The 27,001-nt window shown below is 39.8% G+C and overlaps 1 protein-coding gene across 1 annotated transcript in view; it reads right to left on the bottom strand.

The window, feature by feature from the left end:
* Nucleotides 1-27,001, bottom strand: part of ramp1 (receptor activity modifying protein 1) — a 50,952-nt gene extending 23,951 nt beyond the window's left edge. The window contains exon 1 of the mRNA XM_080456799.1: nt 26,554-27,001. Coding sequence (XP_080312925.1) covers nt 26,554-26,599 — 46 coding nt within the window. The 5' untranslated portion in view covers nt 26,600-27,001. The remainder of the gene's footprint in view (nt 1-26,553) is intronic.

Raw genomic sequence — 27,001 nt, 5'->3', positions numbered from 1 at the left:
TTCAGAGAGAGAGAGAGAGTGAGAGGGAGAGAGAGAGAGAGAGTGAGAGGGAGAGAGAGAGAGTGAGAGAGAGGGGAAAGTCGGAGGAGGGAGAATAAGGAGAGAGTGAGAGATGGGTGCAAAATGAGAAAGAACAGGGGGATGGGTAAAAGAGAGAAGAGAGGCAGCAGGAATTCAGATAACAGGAGGGAGGGGGTAGAGAAAGAAATGGAAGAGAAGGGGCTCATGAGGAATGGAGAGAGAGAGAGAGAGAGAGGTAAATGGGTATAAGGAGGGTAAAATGTGTGTGTGTGTGTGTGTGTGTGTGTGTGTGTGTGTGTGTGTGTGTGTGTGTGTGTGTGTGTGTGTGTGTGTGTGTGTGTGTGTGTGTGTGTGTGTGTGTGTGTGTGTGTGTGTGTGTGTGTGTGTGTGTGTGTGTGTGTGTGTGTGCGTGCGTGTAAAAGGGCTACCATCTAACTGGATTCAGAAATCCCAAATAGTTGCAAATATACAGATGGGACGGCATATAAGGTTCATAAAGATTTTAACTTGAAAGGCAGCAGATGTGGACTTTTGTTTTCCTGCAACACATGTCTTAGCAGAACTGATTAATTGTTTCAGTTCTCCTAAATGTCACTAATAAGCACGGGCAATCGAATTATTATTATTTTACCACAGTAATGCATTATAAAAAACGAAGAATCGTTTTTTCACCGCAAGTTGCAACATACAGTATAGCCTACTGTGGTATGTTGACAGCCTCTTTGAAAAGAGCTAGTTTGTGAAGCCACGGGTTGGTATTGTCATTCATTACTAATCATGCCATTTAGCATAATCCAAAACTCACAAGAGCAATACTTGGCGTGCTCATGAAAAATGTATAAGGAATTGTACGCCGTGCTTCTTGACAGTGGCCTGTCACAGTGTTGGTGTCATTCTCCATTCTGTGACCATTTTTTGGGATTGATTGAATACTTAATTAGTCAGAAATGTAAACAGCACGAGGTACAGTCAGACATTAAGGCTAAAAGGATGACACAAAAAAGTCCTGGCGACTTGTTTCCGTTGTGGCCCTTCTATGTATTCAATTCATCAACATAGCATAAGAAAATTACATATGTCATTTACAGTATGTATATATTATATATTATATGTCGGCAGTGAATGACTTTTGATGGGAATTTACATTTACCTCCCCTTGTGGTCTCCTAATGTTTTTTTTTTGGGGTCTCCTGATAGATGTTTTTTTTTGGGATCTCCTGATAGATGTTTTTTCAGGCCAATTTGGATAGAAACCAGTGATTCACATCTTTTAAATAGCTGGTGTCAGGGCAGTCCACATTTTGGTTTCAGAGTAGTAGAATGAGTCAGGTATGAGGGTATTAAGGGCACTGTCCCTTTGACCATCTTAAATACCAATCCCATTAGGGTTCCTCTGGTGCTCCTGTGAACCAGACCGTTCCTCTGCACTAGGAAGCAAAGATAATGAGACCAGGGTCGGTGTGTGAATGTCCAAGGCATAGGACAAAATATGATCGTACAGTAGAGCACTAACTTGACTTATTCATATCTCTATTTATTATTAAACACTTAAAACCCTATATCACAAATACTGTAGCAAAAAAAACGAAATGTTCTAAATTTCAATACAGCATGCATTGATATAAAAACAAATTACTTTGTAATTTGTTCTGTTCAATACTTGAGTATTTACTTGAGTATATAGTTTGACTCTATACTATCCCGCTCACCCGCAGCCCGCATAATTGCCTCTGAAATCCTGACTCGACCACCCGCACCGCGGGTTGACCCGCGGAACCCGCGGGTTACGGGTCGGCCCGCTCATCACTACTATATACCTATATAGATGACTGTACAGATGTCTCTTGGGACCTGAACCAGAGAAGGGGGTGAAGTCAATCCCAGGTTGTGGACAAAGGTTGTGTAGGTGTAGAAGGAAGGTGATTATTTTGAGACTTGGGAGGAGCAGGGATGTGAACTCAAGCAAGGAGCATGAAAAGGTAAGCAGTTATGTAGGAGACGACGAGGTAAACCGATCTAGGTTCGGAGAAGGGCTGTAATATTGCCTTCTGCCATGGTACAGGGGAAGGCTAAATGGAACAGTGATTTTGCCATATGGATCTATAGCTGAGTGGTTACTGGTTAGTGAGCCCGCCGGGGCAGCCAGAGGCCCTGGTTGTCGCAGGTTCAATTCCAGGCCAGGCCAGCAATGTGTCGATGTGTGTCCCTGAGCAAGACTCTTAACTCCTAATTGCTCCCTGCGCGCCGGCTCCCCGAGCGAATGGCTGCTCACTGCTCCTAGTGATTATACAGTAGGATGGGTAAATGCAGAGGACGAATTTCACGTATGTGGATATATATGATATAATATATCTAACCCTAGCCCATATATATATACATATAAAGTGACAAAAAACACCCCAAGGAGTGGGGACTACATATAAAACTAATCAAATCACGAGCACGTTGATTTTCTGACCAGAGAACTTTGTCGAACTTCGACAAGGCGTTGAACTTCTGCAAGGCGATCTGTTTTTTTCTTCTTCCACAATTACGGCATTTTGTTCTATACTGTATGCTCTCGCTAAAACGTCATTGTGCTGCAGCCTTTAGAGTAGTGATAGAATATCAGAGTCTCTCCTCTTGATCTTCTGGGCTCCAGTTAGAAAAAAACCTTTATTTTCGCATTGCGGGTTCATTTGTAAAATCCCTGGGCTTAGCGCTGTGGGCCTGTTCTCCCAGACACGTCCACTATATGGACAAAACAGATGGGTGCCTTTCATGCTGTAGTTACTGTACAGACGCCTCACACTGTCAGTATACAGACAGCATGTAGCATGTGATGCCTTCCAGTCTGAACTCGCGGCCACACAGGCAAACAGGCTACATACAGAGACATGTTGTTTATTTAGGGCTCAAGACTAATGAGGCAGTAAGTGAGCTGATGCCCGCTGATGGAGAGAGGAGAGGAGAGGAGAGGAGGTCTGGATTAAAGCAGATCTATATTCCCTCGTTCTCAGACTAGTATCACTCTGCATATTTCTTTATATCTTTTTTAAATTTGTTTCAAAGTTTAGTTTCAAAGTTTCAAATTGGTTTCAAAATGGTGAATACATAGAATGATTCTAGCCTGCCAGCATGGAGGTATGTCCACCTACTTTATAAAATGTTAGCCTTTTTTTGTAGTCTACTGTATGTCCAAGGGTACCTTGTCATTGTGTAAATGCAGTTAGTGGCATGATACCATTCCTTTACTGGATTTTACAGTGTTTACAGCGGATAGAAAGAAAGAAAGACAGACAGACAATAATAAAGACAAATAAGAAAGAAAGACCAAGTGGAAGAAAACTGTTTTTAAACGGTGCATGCCATTCAGCTGTTAAGGCTGCCTCTAGGCATGTTTATGAATATAAATAGCCCTCTATTAAAAATAGCTGCTATCATTCAACCCTTGATTATATGTTGTGGGAGTGAGTGAGAATTTCTGAATGCTGCCGACTTCAGCCGTCATTCCTTGGGGGCAATACGTTATTATGATGGTAATAATGTGTATGAATTATGGCGATGCTTTGCGAAGGGGCTGGGTGTTTGATAGCCGCAGCATTGTGTCGCTATCTCCAATTCACTGCTGCATTATTGCATTATCGCCACGAGACTGTACTTTATTGATCCCGCAGGGGGAAATCAGCGCAGCCAAGAAATATAAGTGTACATAAATATAACTATATGGATGCACAAAGGTTCATGAAATGAAAGACGGATCTGCACAGTGAAATCCTCAGCCTTAATGTAACTCTGAGAGTGTACAAATGTAACCAAATTGTACACTGTCAGAGTTACAAAAAAGCATAAATTAACAGTGTGATTATCAATCATTGCCAACATTAAGATTATCAGTAGCATACAGTCAGTATAACTTGTAGTCATCTAATCATCACATATTCCTGTAATAAGAAATTCTAAGCGTTGAAATGAATAATGAGGAATTAGGTGTTGAAATACATATTAATAAATACACTTTATAAAAGATTATAAAAGAATATACTGCAACAGCATTAATGCAGGGAAACATAATGGCAGACCTCTGCTATTGCTACTGTACAGATAGCTATTATACAATACAACAGCAAGAAACAATGGATACAGAAACAACTGTGCTACTATGGCCATATCAATTTAAATTGTTTTTTCAAAGATGTTATTTTGAGTTGAGAATGTGTGAAGATCCTTGTCAAAACAAGACAGATTTCTTTCTTTCTTTCTTTCTTTCTTTCTTTCTTTCTTTCTTTCTTTCTTTCTTTCTTTCTTTCTTTCTTTCTTTCTTCTGTTACTGTATGCCCTGCCACTCTCCCCTCCTCATTGAGCGCATCACAACTCATAAGCAGCCCGGAATAATTCCTAAGAAAGAATGTTCCTTTTGGATTGGAAATGAAAAGAGGTATTTCTCACCCGTGGAGTGTTCACTCGAGACACGGTGTGCACTTAAAAGTGAAAGAGTCTTTGCTTCCCCCTCCCCTTCCTGCTGAAATGACCTTCTGCTGTGGGCCTGTAACTCCACATCACCTCCAGTAAACACTTAAACAGTGTTTAACAAAAACAAACAAACAAATCAACAAAAAACAAAAAAAAATGTTTTGCATATTCTCTAGGGATTCATTTTTTTACAGATGGACTTTCAGATTTAAAATGTATTAAAAAGCAATGATAATATAATTTGACCACAAAAAAGGCTAAAGGTTCACTGTGTTACATCTGTAGGTAGATTTTTATACCATACTGAAATTAGCTCTAAAGAACTAAAACGTTCATATCAAAATCCATTTCCCTAACCCTAAAACTAACCTCAACCTAACCTTAAATTAGCGCAAAACACACATACACACGCACACCCGCAGGCACATGTGCATTAAAACTTTCATCAACCTCTGTCTGCTGCCCTAGTCAAGACAGCGGGGGACCAAGGTGGAATTTCATTTGTAACGGAAACATTATAAACTCTCATATGAGAGAGAAAAAGAGAGAGAGATTGAAAAATGCAGGAGAAAATTGAATATGAGAAAAGTGAATATATTCAAAGGAACCATGAACTCAGCATTCGTTAATCTATGTGCTCCTGTCTCCGTCCGTCCCTCTCTCCCTCATCCTTCCAACAGAGAGTAGCTCAAGGGGGCCTTGGAGGATACACCGTGCACCTCTTTCTCCTACCTAAGCACTCTTAGCATTATTAGCATTATTAAAGCCTCGGGCGAGCATCTCCACGGTTGTATGAGCACGTCTCTTGAAAGCTGCAGCATAAACAGGCCATTGAGTTCATGTAGGACCCAAACTGTATATTGACCACATTAAAGACAGATTTATACTGTACTTCATTGTGTGCCAGTATCCTGTGCCAGTGTCCCGCACGATGTGTTGCATCACGACACATTGTTGTGAGCTTGTAGATTAGCTATTTCCGTTGTGGGACAGCATTGTATGACTGTGAATATTTCGCATCAAACTATTCATATAGAGATGATGCCTCATTCATGCAGGTTGATGCCTTTATTTGCACTAAAAATAGACTTCATTCTGAATAAATGTTTTATATTATGATTAAATCTTTGGCTATAATGACAGGTTGAAAGTGGTTAATGAATGTATGGGTACAGGCAAGAGAATACGTGTCCTCAACATGTTGATGGCCGTGGATTGACATTCAATCGGCGCCAATAAAAAAAACGAAATAAAAGACGTTAAATGGCGGAGATAATATGCATAAAAGAACTGAATTTGAGGTCGAATGCAAACGCCATGGGGTGGCAATCACTATCCCTTGGGACCCCAAATGACACCCTTGATCACAACCTCGGCACCGCATGGAGGACCTCTGGTACAGAGTGGAATTACGCTATCCCGAATCATGCAAATTGACGCTACGTGGATGGTGAAAAGATGGAAATGAATACATGGGTGAACCTCTTGTGTTTGTAATGATAGCAATTAGGCAATTCAATAGTGCAGAAAATGAGAGAAGAAATGGCACGCACGGCCAGGTAGTAATCTAGGACACAAAGTCACTGATGTGTAATTGATAAAGCTTAAGGTTCCCCTCTGAGCCGCTACTGCTGCTTGTTATTAACCCATTAAGGCCTGAGGTTTCCGATTCTACAAAATGTCTTCTTAATCCTATCAGTGGTTCTCAAACATTTTCACGTCAAAGACCCCCAAAATTATATCTATTTGGCCGCCGACCCCCATCTCAAAATAGTTTGTTCCAGGGCCCTCAGAAGCAAAGATTTGAGTTAAAAATGTTTGCTTTAAAAATATATATATATTTTTAAAAAAATAGCAGATCTACAAGCTCATAGCACGGCACTCGTGCCGCGCTATGAGCTTGTATATCTGCTATTTTTGAATAGCCAAAGTATAAAATAATGGTTTAAGTGGTTACACAGATGCGTTCCCGCTTTTAATGGGTTAACAACACTGCAAATGAGTGTGACCAAAGAAATCCATGGAAATGGACAGAAGTGACACTTTTCAAGGAGAACCCATTATTTTGTGTGGTCAATCCGGAGAGGAGAGGAGAGGGACAATTTATCTACTATCCGTTCTACTAAACCATCCAATTTATTTTTTGTCCTGGTCATTACAGAACTCTTGCACGAAGGCCACCAGGTTCGTTGTCATCTGAATCATTTGCGTCATATCTCTCTCTCTATCTTGGCTATCTATGGACTGAAGTACCTGTGTTTCATAAATCATCTGAGTGTTATATCTGGAGTTAGAGTAGACTGTAGTGGTGAGAGGAGAGAACTGTGGAAGCAGTTCAGTGTGCTGTAATTCTGTGCTGTTATGAAGAGGAAGAGAAGTAGCATAGAGCACCGAAGTCCTGACGTCACTCGTCCATACCCCTGGTTCACGGAAGTAATTTTTCTATGGAGAATAACATTGGGTCATCTTAGAATCGTCTCATATAAGAATTGTGGTCCAAAAATAAACAAACTATCCCTGCGATATTGTCAGGGAGGTGGTTCGGTATCGTTTACGATATTCACTAGTCAGTCACTCATATATGATACAGTCTGTTTCTGGCGAAAAGTAGTTGAACATACAGTACTGTAGCCTGGCATTGGCCAGACTGATAACGTGGATTCACTCACGTTCCTCCCCGGTATCAGTCTGGACTTCGGCCCATAGGGAGCGAGTATGAGAAATCAGAAAATGATCGGGCCAATCAGTGACTGCATTTCAACTGCTGTCCGTACAACAGTGAAAAGCATCAAAATCATTTTCTGATTTCTCATACTCGCTCCCTATGGCCGAAGTCCAGACTGATACTGGGGAGGAACGTGAGAGTGAATCCACGTTATCAGTCTGGCCAATGCCAGGCTAACAGTACTGTGCCATGCCATACAATGTGGCTCTGAAATATTCCCACCATTCACAAAACTTTCAATAGGAACATCATGTTTATCTCTGTTCCAGTACAATATCTATCTACCTCAAGTATCGTTAGCATTAAGTACCTGTGTGGCTATATGAACCTGAGTGTGTTTCATAAAGGCTATTTCTGGCTAGATACCTGACTGGTGAGAGGAGAGGAGTGGATTGGAGAGGAGAAGAGTTTTGCACAATGGCCTTTTCTGAGACTTTCACGATCCACAAAAACTGAATATTATAAAGCAAGGTGATTCGTATTAAAAAAGGCAAGGTACAACAGCAAACGGCAACTATCCAATTGTAATTCATGCTTTAGAAATGAATGGAAGATGAGTATAACAATCTTCATAAAAACGTGTGTCCTTGATCCTGGGCTGGTAAAAATCTTAATCTGATTACATACAGACACATGAAATGACTTATAAGGAGTAAAAGGCCATTCACACAATGAACAATAACTGTAATTTTAAAAATCTTTCCAACTCAAGTTGAGGGCAGAGTTCATACCACAACTATCATGACAGTGGTGAACGATATCATTGGAATTACTTTCAGAGTTATTTGATAAGTGATTGAAACGCTAACAGCCAGTCAAAATCCATAAAAGTTTAAAGGGCAACACAATGTATTTTCAACATTTTTACAGAACTTTATCATTCATCAATGTGAATGGTCACATCATTATCGTTATAGTTATCTTTTTACTCGTCATTCTTCGTGGACGGCCTTCAGTTTATTGATATTAATCATAATTAATATCTAAAAAAATACATGCTAGAATGAACAGTTCTTTTATAATTATCTTGGTGAGGGGGCCTGTTAAAATATATATTTGATTGTGTGCCTTCGCAACAGTTTCATTACTACAAATACATAAACTTAACAGGATTAGATACCAGAGAACTATAGTTCTTGATCTTCTTGGAATTTCATTATGTTAATATTTCTGTTAAGTAATGTTGCACCAACTCCATGTATGAAATCAGTCCAACGGCCCATTGTTCTAAAGTACAATTGGTCCGATGGCGCACATTTATAACTAAGCCTAAATCTTAGCCTATAAACCTAACCCTAATCCTAACCTCATACTTACCTAACATTTGTCATGCTATTGGGAATTCTGAATAATGGGTCGTCGGACAAATGGCCAGCCCCCCAAAGAACACGCATCACCAAGTTTACCAACACACAATAGAAGAATTTTTTGACATAAATTAGTAAACACAGGTGTTACCAATTATAATAATCAAGGTTCCATTCCACTTAGTGTAGCAGAGCCTTAATTAGTATCATTTATAACAGTGTTTAGCCTATTATTTCATGTCAAAATATCTGCTGTTAGAAAGGTCTTGCTAACTGTTATACCTAAATCAAACATACCTACCATAAATTGTAATAGCTGCAGCTGTGTTTACCTTTACACATTGGGTATTGGCAGTCCATACACTGGATAATAATGAATCATGAGTCATCAGATTCATAGTATAGTTGGGGTACTGCTCAGCCCTAAACTTGGCTGAAGGTCCTGTTGTTTCCCTTAATATTTTATATTTCTGTTTCATATTTCGCTTCTGTATCAACATAAACAGAGGCAGAACAGACGTCTGTTATTCAGAAACAATAGACTGCACCGCAGAATACCTTGATTGATCAACCAGACTTGAATATTCAACAATACACCCTAATGGCAATGTGTCACCGCCAAAACCGCTCAACCTTTTGGGAAAATCATCTCCATTGTAAACCTATGTAATGTGACCTAAATTAGCTTATATCATTTGACATATCTATCCAATATTTGTTTTGATTATAATTTCCATAGTAAGTTGATCTAGTAGATTTTAAGAGTTTGTTTTGTTACCTCCGACCTGCTAAAATGTGGAAGTAATATGACATAAAATCGGCAGGTCGGAGAAGAGATTCGCTGTCGCTCTTGTTCTTAAAATCTACTTATCGAAAAAAAAGAAATCAACTTAGTATGGAAATGCTCCAAATAATTCCAGGTTGTTTTATAATCAAAACAAAAATTGGATAGAGATGTTAAATTATATAAGCTAATTTAGGTCACATTCCATTGATTTACAATGGGCATGGCTTTGGTGGCCCACCAGACTTTCCGGTCTGGTGTATTCTGTGTAATTGTGTCCTTGTTCAAAACATCTGGCACAATAAAGCCGGACTGTAATTCCGTTTCCAGACCCATATCTTTGTGAATACACATTTCTGAAGCTCATCACTTTCTCAATGTTAAAAAATATATACTGTATGGTACCTTTGTTAAATATAAAGGTCCATCAAATGTATTCATTTTGAACTAATAGGCGTAGTGTGGGACAAAAGCTTGAAATGAAATAATGACTGTTAAGGGCTTGATATACTTTCTTGCACACTGGTGTCACGCACTGAAAATAGACGATCTACAAGCTCACAACGCTTGGCAGTGTGACACGTTGTGAGCGTGTCGATTTTCGGTGTACAACACCAGCCCGCAACTGTTAAGCCTGTGTTATGCCTTAAGTTAAATACTAAATATATATAGTTTTTTGGGAGGCGTGGGGTGGTCCTTGAGGATTGTTCGAAATATGCTAGTGGTCCAGACTTCAGAGTTAAAAAAAAAGGCTGAGAACCTGAACCACTGTACTAGGCCACCAGGACACTGCAGGCATATAATTGGTTTGATAAATATCCCCCTACAGTCCACCGACTGGACAGAACAGAGACAGATAGGGCTTGCCCCAAATCTATCGGAAACACATTCACGCAACGCAGCAAGGAAGCCAGCTCGGTCTCTTTACATTCATTTCATGTTTCTCACTTTCTCTCTTTGACACTCTCTCTGTCTCTCTCGTCCTTTATTTCCCTATTTTTGGGTGCTTTTTACCCCTTTTTCTCCCCAATTTAGTCATTGCCAATTAACTCATTCAGTGCCATGCTTATTTATGGACTTTTGGCTCTGAGTGCCACAACCAAAATTCATTGTAAAGAAAAAGTGCTTAGGAGCCGAGATACAGCCTTTTTTAGTAAGTAGTTAAACAAAGAGTGAATGGAGCAGCAAATCTTCAAACCATCATATCTTGGGTTCTGAACCGTTTTTTCCAAAAAAGATTTTATTTTTTTATTTTTATTTTTTTGACGTTTTAGACGTCCTGTGGCACCCAGGGCTTTTTAGACGTCGGACGTTTTAAACGTCCAGTGGCACTGAATGAGTTAATGCCTACCCACACACATTGTGTGTGTTGTCACTGCTGACTAAGTTAACTTGGATAAAAAATGGACACACATTAATAAGACATTTCAAGGCGGCCCCCAAAGAATTGGCAAAACACGATTTTAATGATAATATAACCTTAATTAAATAAAAAGGTATGTAAAACAAATGTCGCAAAAAAAAATCTTTAAGACATAGAGAAATGAGTTTTCATTGTGTAACCAATAAACAGGAACTTAAAGCATACTACGTTAGTTCCATTGATCCAAGCCAGAACACTATAATTAAAATAAACATGCTCTGAAAAAGCACACGGCCCACCTGTGTGTGTGTGTGTGTGTGTGTGTGTGTGTGTGTGTGTGTGTGTGTGTGTGTGTGTGTGTGTGTGTGTGTGTGTGTGTGTGTGTGTGTGTGTGTGTGTGTGTGTGTGTGTGTGTGTGTGTGTGTGTGTGTGTGTGTGTGTGTGTGTGTGTGTGTGTGTTCATGCAGTAATAGTTTTATTGTAGTTTACAAAGTAGGTAAAATTTGTGAGATACTGAATTGCAACATACAATATAGCCTATAACATTTACATCAATGGTTCTCAAAGTGAACCAGGTGTCCTTGAGGGATTCCAGGGGGTCCCCAGCTAAATGACTGGTAACTCTTGAGAGTGTACAAATGGGGGTCCATGGCCTAATGCATAATAATCAGGGAGTCCGTGAAATGAAAACATTTGAGAATCACTGCCTTACATAAACTGAGATGAATAAAAGACACTTTCTTGAGTCATAGATTCATTTTAGTAGACTTCTTGGCGACGGCTCTCGTAGTTCCATTGTCATTAAAACGTTTGTCTATACGGACGTACCGCTCAAAAAGGAATACTCCTATAGCACCAGAGGAGATTTTGGAACACAAGTTGTTAAAAAACTGTGTTTATTGTATTTATTTAACTGTAAAATACATAAATAAATACATTTCCATTTATTTTGGTGTAAGTGTCGGGGGCAGACACTGTTAGTGTTTAGAGAAGTTGTCAAAAACACTTATTTTGAATGGTTATTGTGAAAAATATACCAGTGCCATGCACGCACGCACGCACGCACACACGTGCACACGCACACGCACACATGTCAGGGTAGGTTTTGGTCGAGGCGAGGAGAGGGGTGCTGAAGTCACTGAGGTGGAGAGAAGTCATCAGCAGTGATGTCAGCTTACAGAGAATAACTGCAGTAAATATAATATGACACGACACGACACTCTCTCGCACACACACACTCACACGCACACATGCAATTGTTGTCTAATAGACTTTGCCTGATTTGGGAATAGTTTACACTGGCAGGCATCGTGTGAGGGGTATCTACCTAATGTCGTGTGTGTGTGTGTGTGTGTGTGTGTGTGTGTGTGTGTGTGTGTGTGTGTGTGTGTGTGTGTGTGTGTGTGTGTGTGTGTGTGTGTGTGTGTGTGTGTGTGTGTGTGTGTGTGTGTGTGTGTGTGTGTGTGTGTGTGTGTGTGTGGTGTACATTCTGGAATGACCTTGGGGGTCAATAAAGTATCAGTATCCATCATGTACTGTTTATTTCTGTGCATGCATTCATGTACTTTACAGTATATGTGTAGAGTAGGGATGTTTGTGTGGATGTTTGTGGAGGGGATATAGCTCTATTTTAGTTTTCAAAATGTATTTGAGGGTTTAACGGTCCACCTATCCACCTCTCTGTCCAACACTTTGGTCTCAGACAAGATATCTCAAGTAGGGGTGCAACAGTTAATCAAACTAATGTATTTAATAATCTATTTGGGGACCGGGGGGTGGTATTTATATTTTTTCAACAATTGCGAAAATCAAGCTTAAGTGGTCAATCATACTAATGGATTTAGTCGATTATAAAAAGATCAATTAGAATTGTATCGCGTTGATTCGTTGCTAATTGCTATACAAAACATTAAAACCTGCTTCTCAATTATTCCATTAATCGAAGAAGAAAGTGATAGAATAAGAAAATATTCGAGTGTTGGAACCTTAATCTCAAGGAGAGGATTGCTATGGAATTAGCTGTGCACCTTTGTGCTCGCAGAATGATGATGCAGGGCTTTAGACTCTAATATGTCTAATAAGCCTCATACTGTGTACTGTATCTCACAGGTCCAAATTGATTTTACAAATACGAGACATAATAGGACACAGAGGTTATTAATGCCATTGCACATTTTAAAGCTCCCTGCATCCCACCTCTTTAGTGCCTGGCCAGACACTGCAGAGTACCGCCATACATCACGTCATGGACAGACGAACACAGAAACCTCTCGAAAGAATTCTCTGTTCTCATGTTCTTCCCTAAAACCAAGTGGAGGCATAAATCTGCCGCCTTTTGTTGTGCTGCCCAAGTGTCTGGTTTTACGCCAGGGGCCCACAGGAGACTATAAGGGGCTCCGTAGATTCACATTCCTCGCCCAGGGGCCTCAATTACTTCTCTTTCGGTCTGTGCGTGCGTGTGTGTGCGTGCATGTGTGTGTGTGTCTTTCTCACTGTGTCACTCATCTAGTCTTTGTCAAGGTATGTATTAATGCATATCTATCTTGCAGTTTTTTGGTCTGTTACTCTCTCTCTCTCTCTCTTCATCTCTGTCGCTGTATGAGTATTCTTTCTAATAGTATGCATCAAGTTAAGGTATGCTCTATTTAAAGGCCCCTACCAATGACCTCATGATTCAGTTTCAAATTTCACATTTGCTACCTTTGATCTCCAGTGCAGCTACAAGGAGAATTGTTGTCAAGGGGTGCATAGTTCATAGTGTCTGCTTCCAAAGACAGAAGTCAGATTTTGCTTGGTAAGCTAGTGACTTAATTGCCACAGTTTGTTGTCCAGCTGTTGGCATGTCACTTTTCGAGCACTTTAATTGCTCGCCGATAGCGATGGCACAGCATGTAAAGAAATGCTTTTGTTTCTCAAATTCCTTTTTATAGTGGAAGTCAATGGGGCTCAGATCGGGCTGAAATCTTGGCCAAATTTGGAGACATACCTCATAGATAGATACATAGACGACTACATCATAGCAGGCTGCTCACATTACGTCTGAGATTCACATTAAGTCATATATCCACATGATTTGACTTTTTATTTACATTTTTTATCTTTGCTCAGCTTCAACTCTGTCCTACAAATGAAATCTACCACTCTACCTCCAGTTGTTCTCTCCGCTCTCCCCACACCCTCTTGCACACTGCACTGTAGGTCACTTTATAAATATATACTCCAGTCACCACACTTACACCTGTAAATAGTCCCTATGGGGCCCAACAGGCTAACCATCACAACAAGGTCAGGTGGCCCATGAATTGTTCAGCAAACCCCCTCCAGGGGACCCTCGCTGGTGGCAGGGCAGTATCTAGCACAGCGAGACAACTGAATGTGTATCTATCCTGTTCCCCCTGCTCTCTATTAATGAACAATTCCCTTTTATTAATGAATATGGATTTAGAGCTGCCCGATCAATACTCATGAACATACAGTATATATACTGTAGCGGCTAAAATACAGATTTTGGCCCATTTTTGTCTATTTTTACATATGAAATGTCTATCTTTATTATGTATGGGACCATGCCAGGTAGCATCAGAAAAAGAGCTCAAGATATATAAAATATATGAATATAAAGGCTGGAGTTGCTGGAAGTACTCACTGGATTAAAATGATGCAGATGACAGGAAGACTATCCGAGAGAACCTCAGTGTGTTTCCTGGTTTAGAACTGACAATTGCTGCAACCCAGCCTGGAGGTTACCTCCGGCATGGAGTCCTACCGCAGATTTCCAACAGATTTTTTGCATTGGATTTTAGATCTGTTGCAATGTTCCAGAATAGCTGGTTTAATTTGTTTTATCAATGCTGTAAACAGTTCTTAGCTTTTATAGTCTTTAAAGTGTTTTATATAATTGTGTGTATAAATGCCTGTCCTTTGTTGTTTTGGTTTGTTTGTCTGAGACCACAATGGAAATAAGTCTTTGAATTTATTGTGTTTTTATCCTTCTTTCTTTTTGAGAAGCATGTCTGTTTCATGTGTTTTCTCATAAACCTAGCTTATTAAAATAAACTCTGTGGCAAACAAAAGCTTTTGATATGAACATTTTGTTCATTAAGATTATCTCCTTAAAAAAAAAAAAAAAACAACACACAGGGAAATTAAAAAGCACGTAATGGCTTCAGAGTTCACCGCTAAGATATTAATGGGTGTAATTCATTTATGTTATGTTAACAAAAGGTGAAACTCTCTTCTCTCCTTATTTTCTGCATAAATCGAAAACCCTATGGTAAAAAAAAAGCATGGAGGGGGAACCCACTAAACCCACCTAAGGCCAAGCCATCACTAAGCATTGCAAAATGCTGAAATACTGTACATATTAGGTTTCAGGCAGTACGAAGTGAGTGAGAAAGAGGCACATGGTTGACAGAAGAGGGTAGGAGCTGCTCACAGAGGAGGTTCTGTATCGTGGTGAGAAGAGGTCACACCAGGTGCAGAGAGTGACCTTCAGGTGACACAGAACCCTCCAATGCATTACACAGGAACTGCTGTCAAAATGACAAGTGCAAAAGAAAAGAAAATATACAGTACCCTGTACCCACAGTGAAGGCTGACGTTGTAATGTTGTGTGTGTGTGTGTGTGTGTGTGTGTGTGTGTGTGTGTGTGTGTGTGTGTGTGTGGCTGCGTGCATGCATGCTTGCGTGTGCATCTTTCCTTTCACGTGCATGAGTTGGTCTGTTTGACTTCCTGTGTTTTTGTTTGTGTAGTACATGTGTGAGTGAGAGAGAGAGAGAGAGGTGGTGAGCATGGGTGAACATTACACACATCTCCATAGATCTGTGCAGCCGTGTGTGTGATTTGCGAGCATATGGGCCTATTGTATAACGGCTTGTATGTGTCTGTGTGTTAATATTGTTGCAACCAATTATGATTCACATTAAAGTGATCTAACGGAGACAGGCATATGGTGGCAAAGTTAAGCAAATTATTACTCCACGGATTATGCATTTATGCATGAAACATATCCAGTCTGAAACACGAAATGCACCGTGCATACTGTCAAAGGGAACAATTAAGATTCAAACCACAGACAAGCAGTGGTGGAAAGTAACTAAGTACATTTACTTAAGTACTGTACTTAAGTACAATTTTGAGGTATTTGTACTTTACTGGAGTATTTCCAATTTTCAGTACTTTTACTTCTACTCCACTACATCTCAGAGGCAAATATTGTACTTTTACTCCACTATAATTATTTGAAAACTTTAGTTACTCGTTACTTTTCAGATATAAATTATGATATAATGAAACATACATTAACCACTTTAGCCCTATTTTATACATAGGCTATTTGAAAATAGCAGATCTACAAGCTCACAACGCGTCGCATCGCGACGCGTTGTGAGCTTGTAGATCTGCTATTTTCAAATATTTAGTACTTTTACTTTTGGTACTTCAAGTACATTTTGATGCCAATAGTTTTGTACTTTTACTCAAGTAAATGTTTTATTCTGAACTTTTTACTTGTAACAGAGTATTTTTATATTGCAGTATTAATACTTTTACTTAAATAAATAATTTGAGTACTTTTTCCACCACTGCAGACAAGTGAATTATCGTGCCTAAAATATAATATTACACAGTACAATCTGTTGTTAATGTATTCATGTGTAACTCAGAGCACAGTAAAGTCCTTTGGTAATTTATCCATTTGCAACTGAGAAGGTAAAAAAGTTATACACTCTCAGAGTCAAACTGACAAATGGATTCAGATCTGAACCAAGTCTCCTGAGGAGGCGCATCTGAAGCCTGTCCTGGACGGGAATCTCCAGACGTAAAAAACGGACGATGATTCACAGGGATAAATTAGAATACCAGCACAAACAAGTACTGTTGTTGATTGTCAACACACATCACATCACTCCCCTGTAATTAAACCGTATAATAATGGTTACTGATTGTGTACAGTGCTCACATTGATGTGGTGTGCGTGTGCGTATACGACTGTGTGTGCGTGCTTTGATTTTTGTCTATATATGACATGCATTTAGTTTGCCTTATACAGTAGCAGCTGCTCTCACCGATGGAGAGTGTGAGGGGATTTGGTTATTAGATACAGACCAGGTTGTCTGTGTGTTATAGCTACTAGCATGGCTTCCATTACTGAATAGAGTGCAAGTTGGCTCCAGGGAGCTTGACTAAGTGCTAGTTGCTATTCCACTGTGCTCTTGACACATGCGCATAATACACACACACACAAATTAACACACATACATTTCATATAGACACAAATTGGCCGTGACATACATGGCCAATTATAAAAGAGGTTAATATGGAGGGAATATGAGAGAAGAGACAGGCTTATTTTCTCTCATTGCTATACAAGCAATGAGAGGAGAGGTAGAGAGAGAGAGATATGCAGGAATGAGTGGTGGAGGAAGACATAATGTCTTGTGCGTATGTGTCTCAGAGCCAATGAATGTGATTAAGCACTTAAACCCTCTACTTTTATTAAAATGGACTGTATTTGAAGCGGGTTTTTTTTCTTCATTCTACAAAAAATCTCTTCACCATAAATAGCAGGTGTACAAGCTCACAACAAGCTCACAACAAGCTCACAACAAGCTCACAACAAGCTCACAACTCTGAGTGTAAACCTGGACCCCACGATTTTGATTTAGTGTAGGAACAGTAAAAGCCAGTGGACATGATGGTGTTATATAATGTGACATGTTTGACCACTTTAGAATGGTGCTGTGTGGCAAAAAATTGTTGATCTACAAACTCACAGCGTGTTGCATTGTGATTTGTTGTGAGATGGTAGATCTGCGATTTTCACCTTTTTGGTAAATTGGTGAAAATTGTTGATTTTTTTTTGCCTATAATGACATTCACCAGGTTGAAAGTGGTCAAGAGGAGAGTGCCACCTATAATTGAGCATTGAGCACTGCGTGGCATGATGGTCCTGAGCCCTACTAATTTGAACCAAGCTCCCAGAACCGCGGTAGAACAGTGAAGCCTCCGTCGCCTGGTGGTCAAATCTGGGACTGCGAGACTTCCGCATTTAAAACGCTACTGAGCATGCTTCTATCGTCTGAAACCCTTGTGCCCCCTGCTCGGTGTTCCAGTCAAACCAAAATGTGGTGCTCAAAATGCGGAAGAAGAGTCAAGTGAGTGAATGAGAAGAGAAGAGTGGTCAATCAAAAAGTGGCCTTGAGCAAAGCACTTAGACGACTAGTTAGGTCACTAACTGCAGAGCTGCTCGGAGACCAAACGCATGCAAGACGTGTGATGTGTATGTGCTTACACCCGGCAGGTGAGGGAGTACTTATTATGTCGAAGCAGATGCCAGGTCACAGAAGCCTATGTTTTTTTACGTGGCCCTCACTGCCTTCCTACATTTCTTGCAGAGTCACAGAAATATGCTTCTTTTATTTAACAAAGCTGTTTCCCCACAACACGTGTGACTTTATTGTGTTATTCACTCAGTCTCAGACTGCTCACGAATCAGCATAGAAGGTAATGTTATTCAACTAAACAAAAAAAAACATCAGTCATCCACGGTGAAAACAACAACAACAATATGATTTATTTTCTGTCCTTGGATGTCTCTCTCGCACACACACACACACACACACACACACACACACACACACACAAACGTGCGCACATGTCATACACACACACACACACACGCACGCACGCACGCACGCACGCACGCACGCACGCACTCGCGCACACACACACACACACAGTCTACTTCCAAAGTAATCTTAGAAAACACTGGAAAGGAGAATTTCTTCTTCCGTGGAGATAAGGAAATACAAATAGCACCTGATGAAGCGTGGGGCGAAACACATTGTGCAATAAAACTTTGAAGCCATTCAATTATATATATATATATACATACATACATACATACAGTATAGTACTGTATACAGAGAAAAGAGCAGAGTGGGAGAGATAATAAATAGGATGAAACAGGAGTAGAGAACACAAGGGGGAAAGAACAAAAAATGGGCGGGACTGTTCCATCCAAGATTTAAATACTGCTGATAGATCTTGGCCTTGTTTATGACTTAAGGGTGTGTGTGTGTGTGTGTGTGTGTGTGTGTGTGTGTGTGTGTGTGTGTGTGTGTGTGTGTGTGTGTGTGTGTGTGTGTGTGTGTGTGTGTGTGTGTGTGTGTGTGTGTGTGTGTGTGTGTGTGTGTGTGTGTGTGTGTGTGTGTGTGTGTGTGTGTGTGTGTGGTATTATTATTATTATCCAAAATGTCATATCTTTAATTAATTTCTTACAGAATAAAAACTAAAAGCCCCTAAAATATTTGTACACACCCCATCTAATTAGAAAAAGACCCCCTTTTCATACAATGCTGCTGACCTCCATGCTTTTGAGTCCCAATCCTGTTATGCTTCTTTATCGAGGTTCAGTACCCCCCCCCCCCCCCCCCAAAACTAGGACACCTCCCATGTGTAGGTTTGAATCCTGCTAAGCATTGTCATGTGTCTTCCCTCTATTTCAATCAAGCAGATGCCCCATGAACATAATCTTCTAGTCTAGTGGAAATGCCAGTCATAAACCTGATTTATACTTTAGACGCACTGGAAATATCCGATATACAAGCTCACAGCACGTCGGTGATGCAGAGTGTTCTAAGCTTGTATATCAGCTATTTTGCAATGGGAGCATACGTTTGGTATTAGACAATGTCCCTGTGTTATTATCATGGAAGGTTAAATCTAATGTATTAGTGGAGCGTGGATTCTAAAGCTCCATTCATACAGTACTTCCTCGCACGATGGTGTAGTGTGCCGAAAATAACAGATCTACAAGCTCACACCGTGTCACTTGGCGAAGCATACATGAAGCTTAAGGTTACAGAGAGGAGAAAGAGGTGGTGGTTGGTTGTAGACAGTAAATCCAGGGAGTAAATTTCACTCTGAAAGTGTCCATTGTTACTTTCATCCTTAATTAACACAACAATGGCTGACGGCTAACACAGGCAAAACAAGTGCATGCAGGCATAATAGTCTATTGTTTGTGCACGCACTGAGCCACACACACACACACACTTGCACGCACATGCACGGACACGCACTTACGCACACAGCGCACACACACACACATGGATGAGCAGATACAGATGCACAAAGACAATCACACAGTGGTCCATTTGTTCATTTAGCAAGGGGAACAATGGGAAGCTACTAGAGGATTGTTGCCTCTTACCTTTAATTCTAGAATGAATTTGGACACTAATTCAGTTTAGATATGAGTATGTGTTTGTGATTAAAATAATTAAACAATTTGGGAGATCAACATCATTAAAAAAAAAGATTTACACAGAGACGATATGCGTGTATATTTACTGGGCTATTAAAGCTACAATCCGTAACTGTCATGTACTACCCGGCTTCCGTGCCAAGGGTCCCCTCCGCAAGCACTGAAATTTCTAATGCTGAGCTAAAAAAGAAAGCCTGTTTGGGTCGTAATTTGTGCTTCATGCTATAGACCCCTTAACAGACGACGTCACACTGATAAGAACCAGTATGCGCGCAGGCAGGCACCAAATGAAACCCATTCTGTCAGCCAGGTCTCGCTAGGACACGCCTCACTAGCCAACACACAAGAGGGGGTTTAATGTACTGAAACCAGTGCACCCCGAAACAATATGTTGGGAATTGATTGCATGGAACGATCACCTGTGCGTCCAGTCTCAATGTTGGTAAACAAATAATTAGTCTATACCTCTTATCAACTAGTTGTGGTCCCACAGGATATACATTTCTCAATAGAAGAGCAGGTAGACCAACTACAACCACTGCGGACACACTAGTTATATTGTATCAACGTACTCTACGATACAGATTGGTCAAAACCACATTTTATTCACCAGCAAAGGTTAAGGATTACTGACTCACTGCTCTTTTCTAAATAGGCTACTACTGGGTCTTTTTGATTCATAATGGAGAGTATAATCATTGTCTTCTCATAGACCATGCCCAGTTTCTTTCTTGTTTTTCCTCTCTTGTTCATTTCATTGTGTTGGAATAATCTGTCAGTGAGGACCACCACACTCCTTGTATTGCATGTGCAACAGACTAGGCCGCTAACAGTGACCCTAGGGATATAATTCATTAATTGATAGTTGATTGAGTAGACTTTTTTTTTTAGCAGACTTTATCAAACGATTAATCGATTAATTAATAAGCGGAGTTTTTTGGGACCAAAAGGAAAATTCTTGTCCAAACATAAATGCCTTGATGTATGTAACATTAACGAGCGTCAACGAGCATCAACTGGAAACAGACACACACACCTCCCCTCTACAGTGCTCTATGAAGTCTCATTTCTCTCCAAAAGTACTTGAATATGATTAAGGATTACTGTGATTATGGTAATCTCACATTTGATATCACACACACCATACTTTTCATGTTTTTTTTCTTCAATTAATCGAAAATAGATCAATTCGATCATTCTTAACGGCAATTAATCGATTATAGATTAATTGTTAACGTCCCTAAGTGACCCTGATTCTGTTTTGTACAGAAACGGGCATTGGTTCATGACTGTAGCAGGTAGACTTCAGAAGATGACTGCTTAGCATTTCAGTACAGAGCTATTTCAGGGCGGTTATTAAAAACAATTGTCTCTTGTGGTTTCAGGTTGAGACGAGTTAAGCCTGATTTATACTTCGTCGTACGCCGGTTTCGTGCGTCAAATATAGATCTACAAGCTCATATCAGTTTGCAACGCGATGCTGTCATACGAGTATGACAGAGTATAAAATTAAGCATTAAAGATCTCGCTTCTAACAAGATAGAGGTGATAGGAGGAGAGAACACTCTTAAAGGGATAGTTCACCCAAACATTACTTATTTTCTATCAATTACACACCCCATGAAGCCTTGAATTCATGGAGATTTTTTTTTCTCCAAATATAATATTATTTTTTATATTTGTTAAAAATATAAAATATTAAAAAATATATATATTTTTTTATATTTTTATTAAAAGAAATATATATATTTTTTCCAAATAAAACCAAAAGATCTCCATGAATTCAAGTCTCCATGGGGTGAGTAATCGATAGAAAAAAAGTCATTTTGGGGGTGAACTATCCCTTTAAGAGCAGTGGGTTCAAGTGAGTAAGGAGAGTCAGATATCTAACATCGGATATTGAAAAACAGCTACATGAAAAAGGGCGACATGGCTTCTGTTGTTTGCAATCGACTCCTCTCATCCCTTGTTCAGCATCAATCTAATTAGCCAATGTCAACTGGGTGGGCCCACCAATCAAACAGGGTACGCGCGCGCACACACACACACACACACACACACACACACACACACACACACACACACACACACACACACACACACACACACACACACACACACACACACACACACACACACGCGCCTAAGTCATAAACAAGGCCAACATCTATCAGCAGTATTTAAATCTTGGATGGAACAGTCCCGCCCATCTCATTTGTTATCCAACCCCCATTTCTTGTTCTTTCCCCCTTGTGTTCTCTACTCCTGTTTCATCCTATTTATCATCTCTCCCACACTGCTCTTTTCTCTGTATACAGTACTATGCTGTATGTATGTATGTATGTATGTATGTATGTATGTATGTATGTATGTATGTATGTATGTATGTATGTATGTATGTATGTATGTATGTATGTATGTATGTATGTATGTATGTATGTATGTATGTATGTATGTATGTATGTATGTATGTATGAATGAGTGTGTATATATATATATATATATGTGTGTGTGTGTGTGTGTGTGTGTGTGTGTGTGTGTGTACATATACACATAAATAATACAATGCATTCGTCAAAGGAAGTGACTGCACACTCCATGCAAATGATGAACAAATTGGATGTCTTCAAAGTTTTATTGCACAATGCGTTTCGCCCCACGCTTCATCAGGTGCTATTTGTATTTCCTTATCTCCACGGAAAAAGAAGAAATTCTCCTTTCCAATGTTTTCTAAGATTACTTTGGAAGTAGACTGTGTGTGTGTGTGTGTGTGTGTGTGTGTGTGTGTGTGGGGGCGTGTGTGTGTGTGTGTGTGTGTGTGTGTGTGTGTGTGTGTGTGTGTGTGTGTGTGTGTGTGTGTGTGTGTGTGTGTGTGTGTGTGTGTGTGTGTGTGTGTGTGTGTGTGTGTGTGTGTGTGTGTGTGTGTGTGTGTGTGTGTGTGTGTGTGTGTGTGTGTGTGTGTGTGTGCGTAAGAGAGACATCCAGACAAGGACAGAAAATAAATTATATTGTTGTTTTCATTGTGGGTGACTGATGGTCATAGTTGATTAATTACCTTCTATGCTGATTCGTGTGCAGTCTGAGACTGAGTGAATAACACAATAAAGTCACACTGTGTTGTGGGGAAACAGCTTTGTTAAAGAAGCATATTTCTGTGACTCTGCAAGAAACGTTTCTGAAAATTCTAATGCTTTATTGGGATTCAGTGATTAAGCAACCGCTATACTATTTAACCCTATATACTTTGTCGTAAGATGAATAACATAAATAGCCACATTTTTCCAAAAACGTTTTTCCTCTATATAGTTACTGCAGTTAAATGATTCCACACAAATTAATCAATAATTTGCTCGAGACCAAAGCTCATTAAGACATGCTATAGTTTTTTCATCACATGGGACCCCAATGCGCATTAGTTCATGGTCCATTTTGGGTGCAGACTTTGAGTCTGTATCAAAACTTTTGAATACTGTTTCAGTCCTATGATGTCAAAACAACACAGAGATCCTTGAATGTTTCAAATTAATTAAAAGTTAATAATGAACTTAAACATGATAACTGTACTGTCAGGGAAAGAGGATTAAAGTGTGTCCCACTGACAATCCTTGAGAGAAAGTGATTCTTTCTTTATGTTCATTTTGTCGTTGGGAACTACAATTGGAACATTGTCAGGGCCGATTAAACACTGTTGGGTCATGACCCAAATTATTCTTGAGAAATTGGATCAGACATTTCTTGATTGGCTAGTTCTAAACTTATGCAAAGTTTCAACAGACTATTATGTTACTATAATCTTCCAAGGGCCCTGTGAAGCCTAATTTGTGCGATGGAGTGTACATTTTTAATTTAAAGGCATAGTGTAACTTTGTCCTTTGTTTACATAACAAAACAGTATATAAAAATGTTACCCATCATTCCTCTATACCAGCAGTTATCAGCCACTAGTAGTGGGGTGTGTTTGACCCCAAAACGTCCCTGTCTACCAAAACAACCAGTGAAAACAACAAAATACAGTGAGAGGGTAATGTGTTTCTGCAGGCAAACACCACCACGCTACTCCAGAGGCTGTTACTGTTTGTTATGTAAACACAGGGCAAAGTTGCATACTATGCCTGACTAAATTATTAAACATTTTCCAACTTGCATCCCTATTTTGGGGCGTGTTATTATAGGCAAACATTTTAGAATGTTTTTGTTTAATTTAAATTTTTTGTTTTACAATTTCTACATATAAAAAAAGTAAATTTAAGTTCACAACGCAATTCATTGTTGGGTCGTAGATGGCTATTCGTCATACAACGAAGTATGTAGGGCTTAAAGTAAGCACTTCACCGATTCCAATTGGTCTTCACTAAATGCTCATTTCTGTCTACTCATTCCGTGTCTCAGGTTTCTGAACTGTCCACAGCCTTCCTCTGCCTACCAATGACATCATCAATGGCCTGTGTCCCTGTTGAGCAAGACACTTAACTGCTCCCCGAGCGCTACACTAATGCCTGCTCTCTGCTCCTTTGTAGCTATAGGATTTATCATTTATTTATTGTAGGGTAAAGTGCAAAGGACACATTTCATGTACGTGCAAATGTGACTAAAAAAGAAAATGTCGTTCCCTGTGAAAAAGTTTTTTAAATTCTGATGCAGGAGAGAGAGGGTGGTGAAATAGTAATGAGACAACCTGCTGTTGGTGCTGTGATGAGTCATTTTCTTTTTCTGTATATAGAACGCCCACATGGGGTCTTTGTAACAGGAAACAATGAAGAAAGGCCAGAGAAGATGGTTACATTATGAAAACACGGCCAAACACCTCTGTCAGAATGCATCGTGGCATACCAGTGTGATGATGGGGAGGGTACCACTTCGACACCTCGATGTGGGTGAACCGGGAGGTGATCTGGTGGTTACCAGACAGCCTCTCTGCCCACTCAGCTACGGCCGCCCATCTCAATGTTAACCACAAACACTTATAATACGCTGAATAGTGAAAATGGACAACGCAACGTGTCACATAGCGATGTGTTGCGAGCTTGTAGATGTGCTATTTTCCAAATACTTTGAAAATAATTTTCAAAGTTCGCCTAAAAAGACCAAAACAGGGACGACAGCTTGTAAGTGGTTAACGACGAACTTCTAACCAACTACAAAACATGTACACTCTTGAAGGTGTGTCTGTTAGGTCTCTTAAGGAGTCAATTGAAATAAAAAAGTTGTCTAGTATTACAACAGGAGTTCCTGCATGAGTGCTAGCTGGAAAGAACGGTCAGATTAGATCCATGAAATGAATACAGCACAACGTCTGATCAGTTCATGTCTTTTGTATTAGTGGTGATAAATAATGAAGCAAATTGAATGACTGACACATGGGGGCAGAGAGGTTAAACTTCACTCTGTTCCTACCGCTTTAACATTCTGCCAATGTTCATTTAATATTCTGGACGGCATTCCAATCTATTCATACCCCAACTATAATGGGCAATAATGAGTCTATATGCTAGACTCTAGTTGAATACACGATAATTCAATTTGATACTCTAATTCACTATATCCTTGGGGAAATAATGCCATAGCATGTAACCTCCATTTGGTTCCAATTGTACACTCTCTGAGTTAAATTAACGCTCAGTATTGTATGCACCAGCATTAAAGTACTGTTTCGTTTAATTTGAACACACCTGTTCTGTTCTCATGCCTCTATGACAGAACAGTATAGGCCTATGTTAACTGTCAAGTTATATGCTACTGTTATTTGTTTGTTAGTTTTTTCAAATTAATTTGTTTTTTTTTGTGACCAACTTTTTTTTTTTTAAACAAGCTTTTCAGAGGTAAGAGACATTACGCTCACTGTGTGGGCAAGCAGTTCATACAAATTCTCACAGTGGCATACAAAAGTGTCTTTTCAGTACATACTGTAGATTGTCCGTCAGTATGCACTGGGGTTAGAGTTAGTCGTGTACTGTATAGCCTGCCTGCTGGCAGTTGTGACAGTCTCTTCCTCTGATCTGGCGGTCCTGTGGCTGCAAGACAGCCCAGGTCGCTTCTTAACCCCCCTACCAGACCCCCGGGTTCGCATAGACATTATAGGGAAGGGAAAACCATGATGTATACATGTATATAATACAATATTTTTAAAATAATGCAATGAAATGAAAAAAAGTAAAAAGTAAAAAGTAAAATTATAATTGTGTTTGTTAGATACCCTCTAATCCTGTTCAAATTAATTTGTATTGTCCTTCTGTTAGCAGTTGATATGTTTTTGCATCATGTTGCAATCAACTTTTACTATTAAGTTGTAGCCAAACCATTCTGACTAAAGGGATGAGACGAAGAAGTCACCAGAAGATACCATGGGTTTATATAGAAAGGGACCACAAATCTTGAATTGAGGTCCCTGCACTAAATATATAGATAATGATGTACCGTGCATGTTCACATCACGTATACTTTACATTACTTAAGACCATTTTTCAAATATTATTTTTTTTCTCCACATTTTGGACAAGATAGACAATTTTATATCGAGGTGCCCATATGTCCCCTATCCGGTAGACTACCACTATATTCATGGATTGAAAACAGAATCCAACATCGTGCAGCATGGCTTCATAGTGGTAATAATGAGTGTCATATAAACTCACCTACAAGTATCCAGAGGAGAACATGTTTGTGGCTCTGTGGTTCCATCCTCTCGTGGACTTAATGATCCATTGATGACTGAAGTTTTAAACAAAGCAAAACAAGCCAAATGACAGGAGCAGAAGTAGTGGTAGCTTACTGTATTCTCACATGGTAGCCAACTGTGGTCTATGGCTGTGTGGTGGTCAATTTGGCACCAGTGTCACTATCTTGCGCAAATTGCGCGGGGAAGACAGACTGGCACAAGAAGAAAAGGTCCTGCTCGTCGCTTTTATAGTCCCTCATTCGTCAGCGATCTCTTGTCAACGATACTTCAAACTCTTGGATCTGAATGAGTCCGAATAGATCCGGTATTTAAACGACATTTGCGGCTCCCAGGCAGGACTTCCAAACTCCACTGTGTGACTGACTGCACACCATGCGGGGGTCGGGACGCACCAGACGCGGCTC

Source organism: Gymnoscopelus braueri (genome assembly GCF_963280865.1).
Source record: "Gymnoscopelus braueri genome assembly, chromosome: 18".
In the NCBI taxonomy this organism is placed as follows: Eukaryota; Metazoa; Chordata; class Actinopteri; order Myctophiformes; family Myctophidae; genus Gymnoscopelus; species Gymnoscopelus braueri.
Note: the sequence above shows the minus strand (reverse complement) of the source record. Positions and strands in the feature narration are given on the sequence as shown.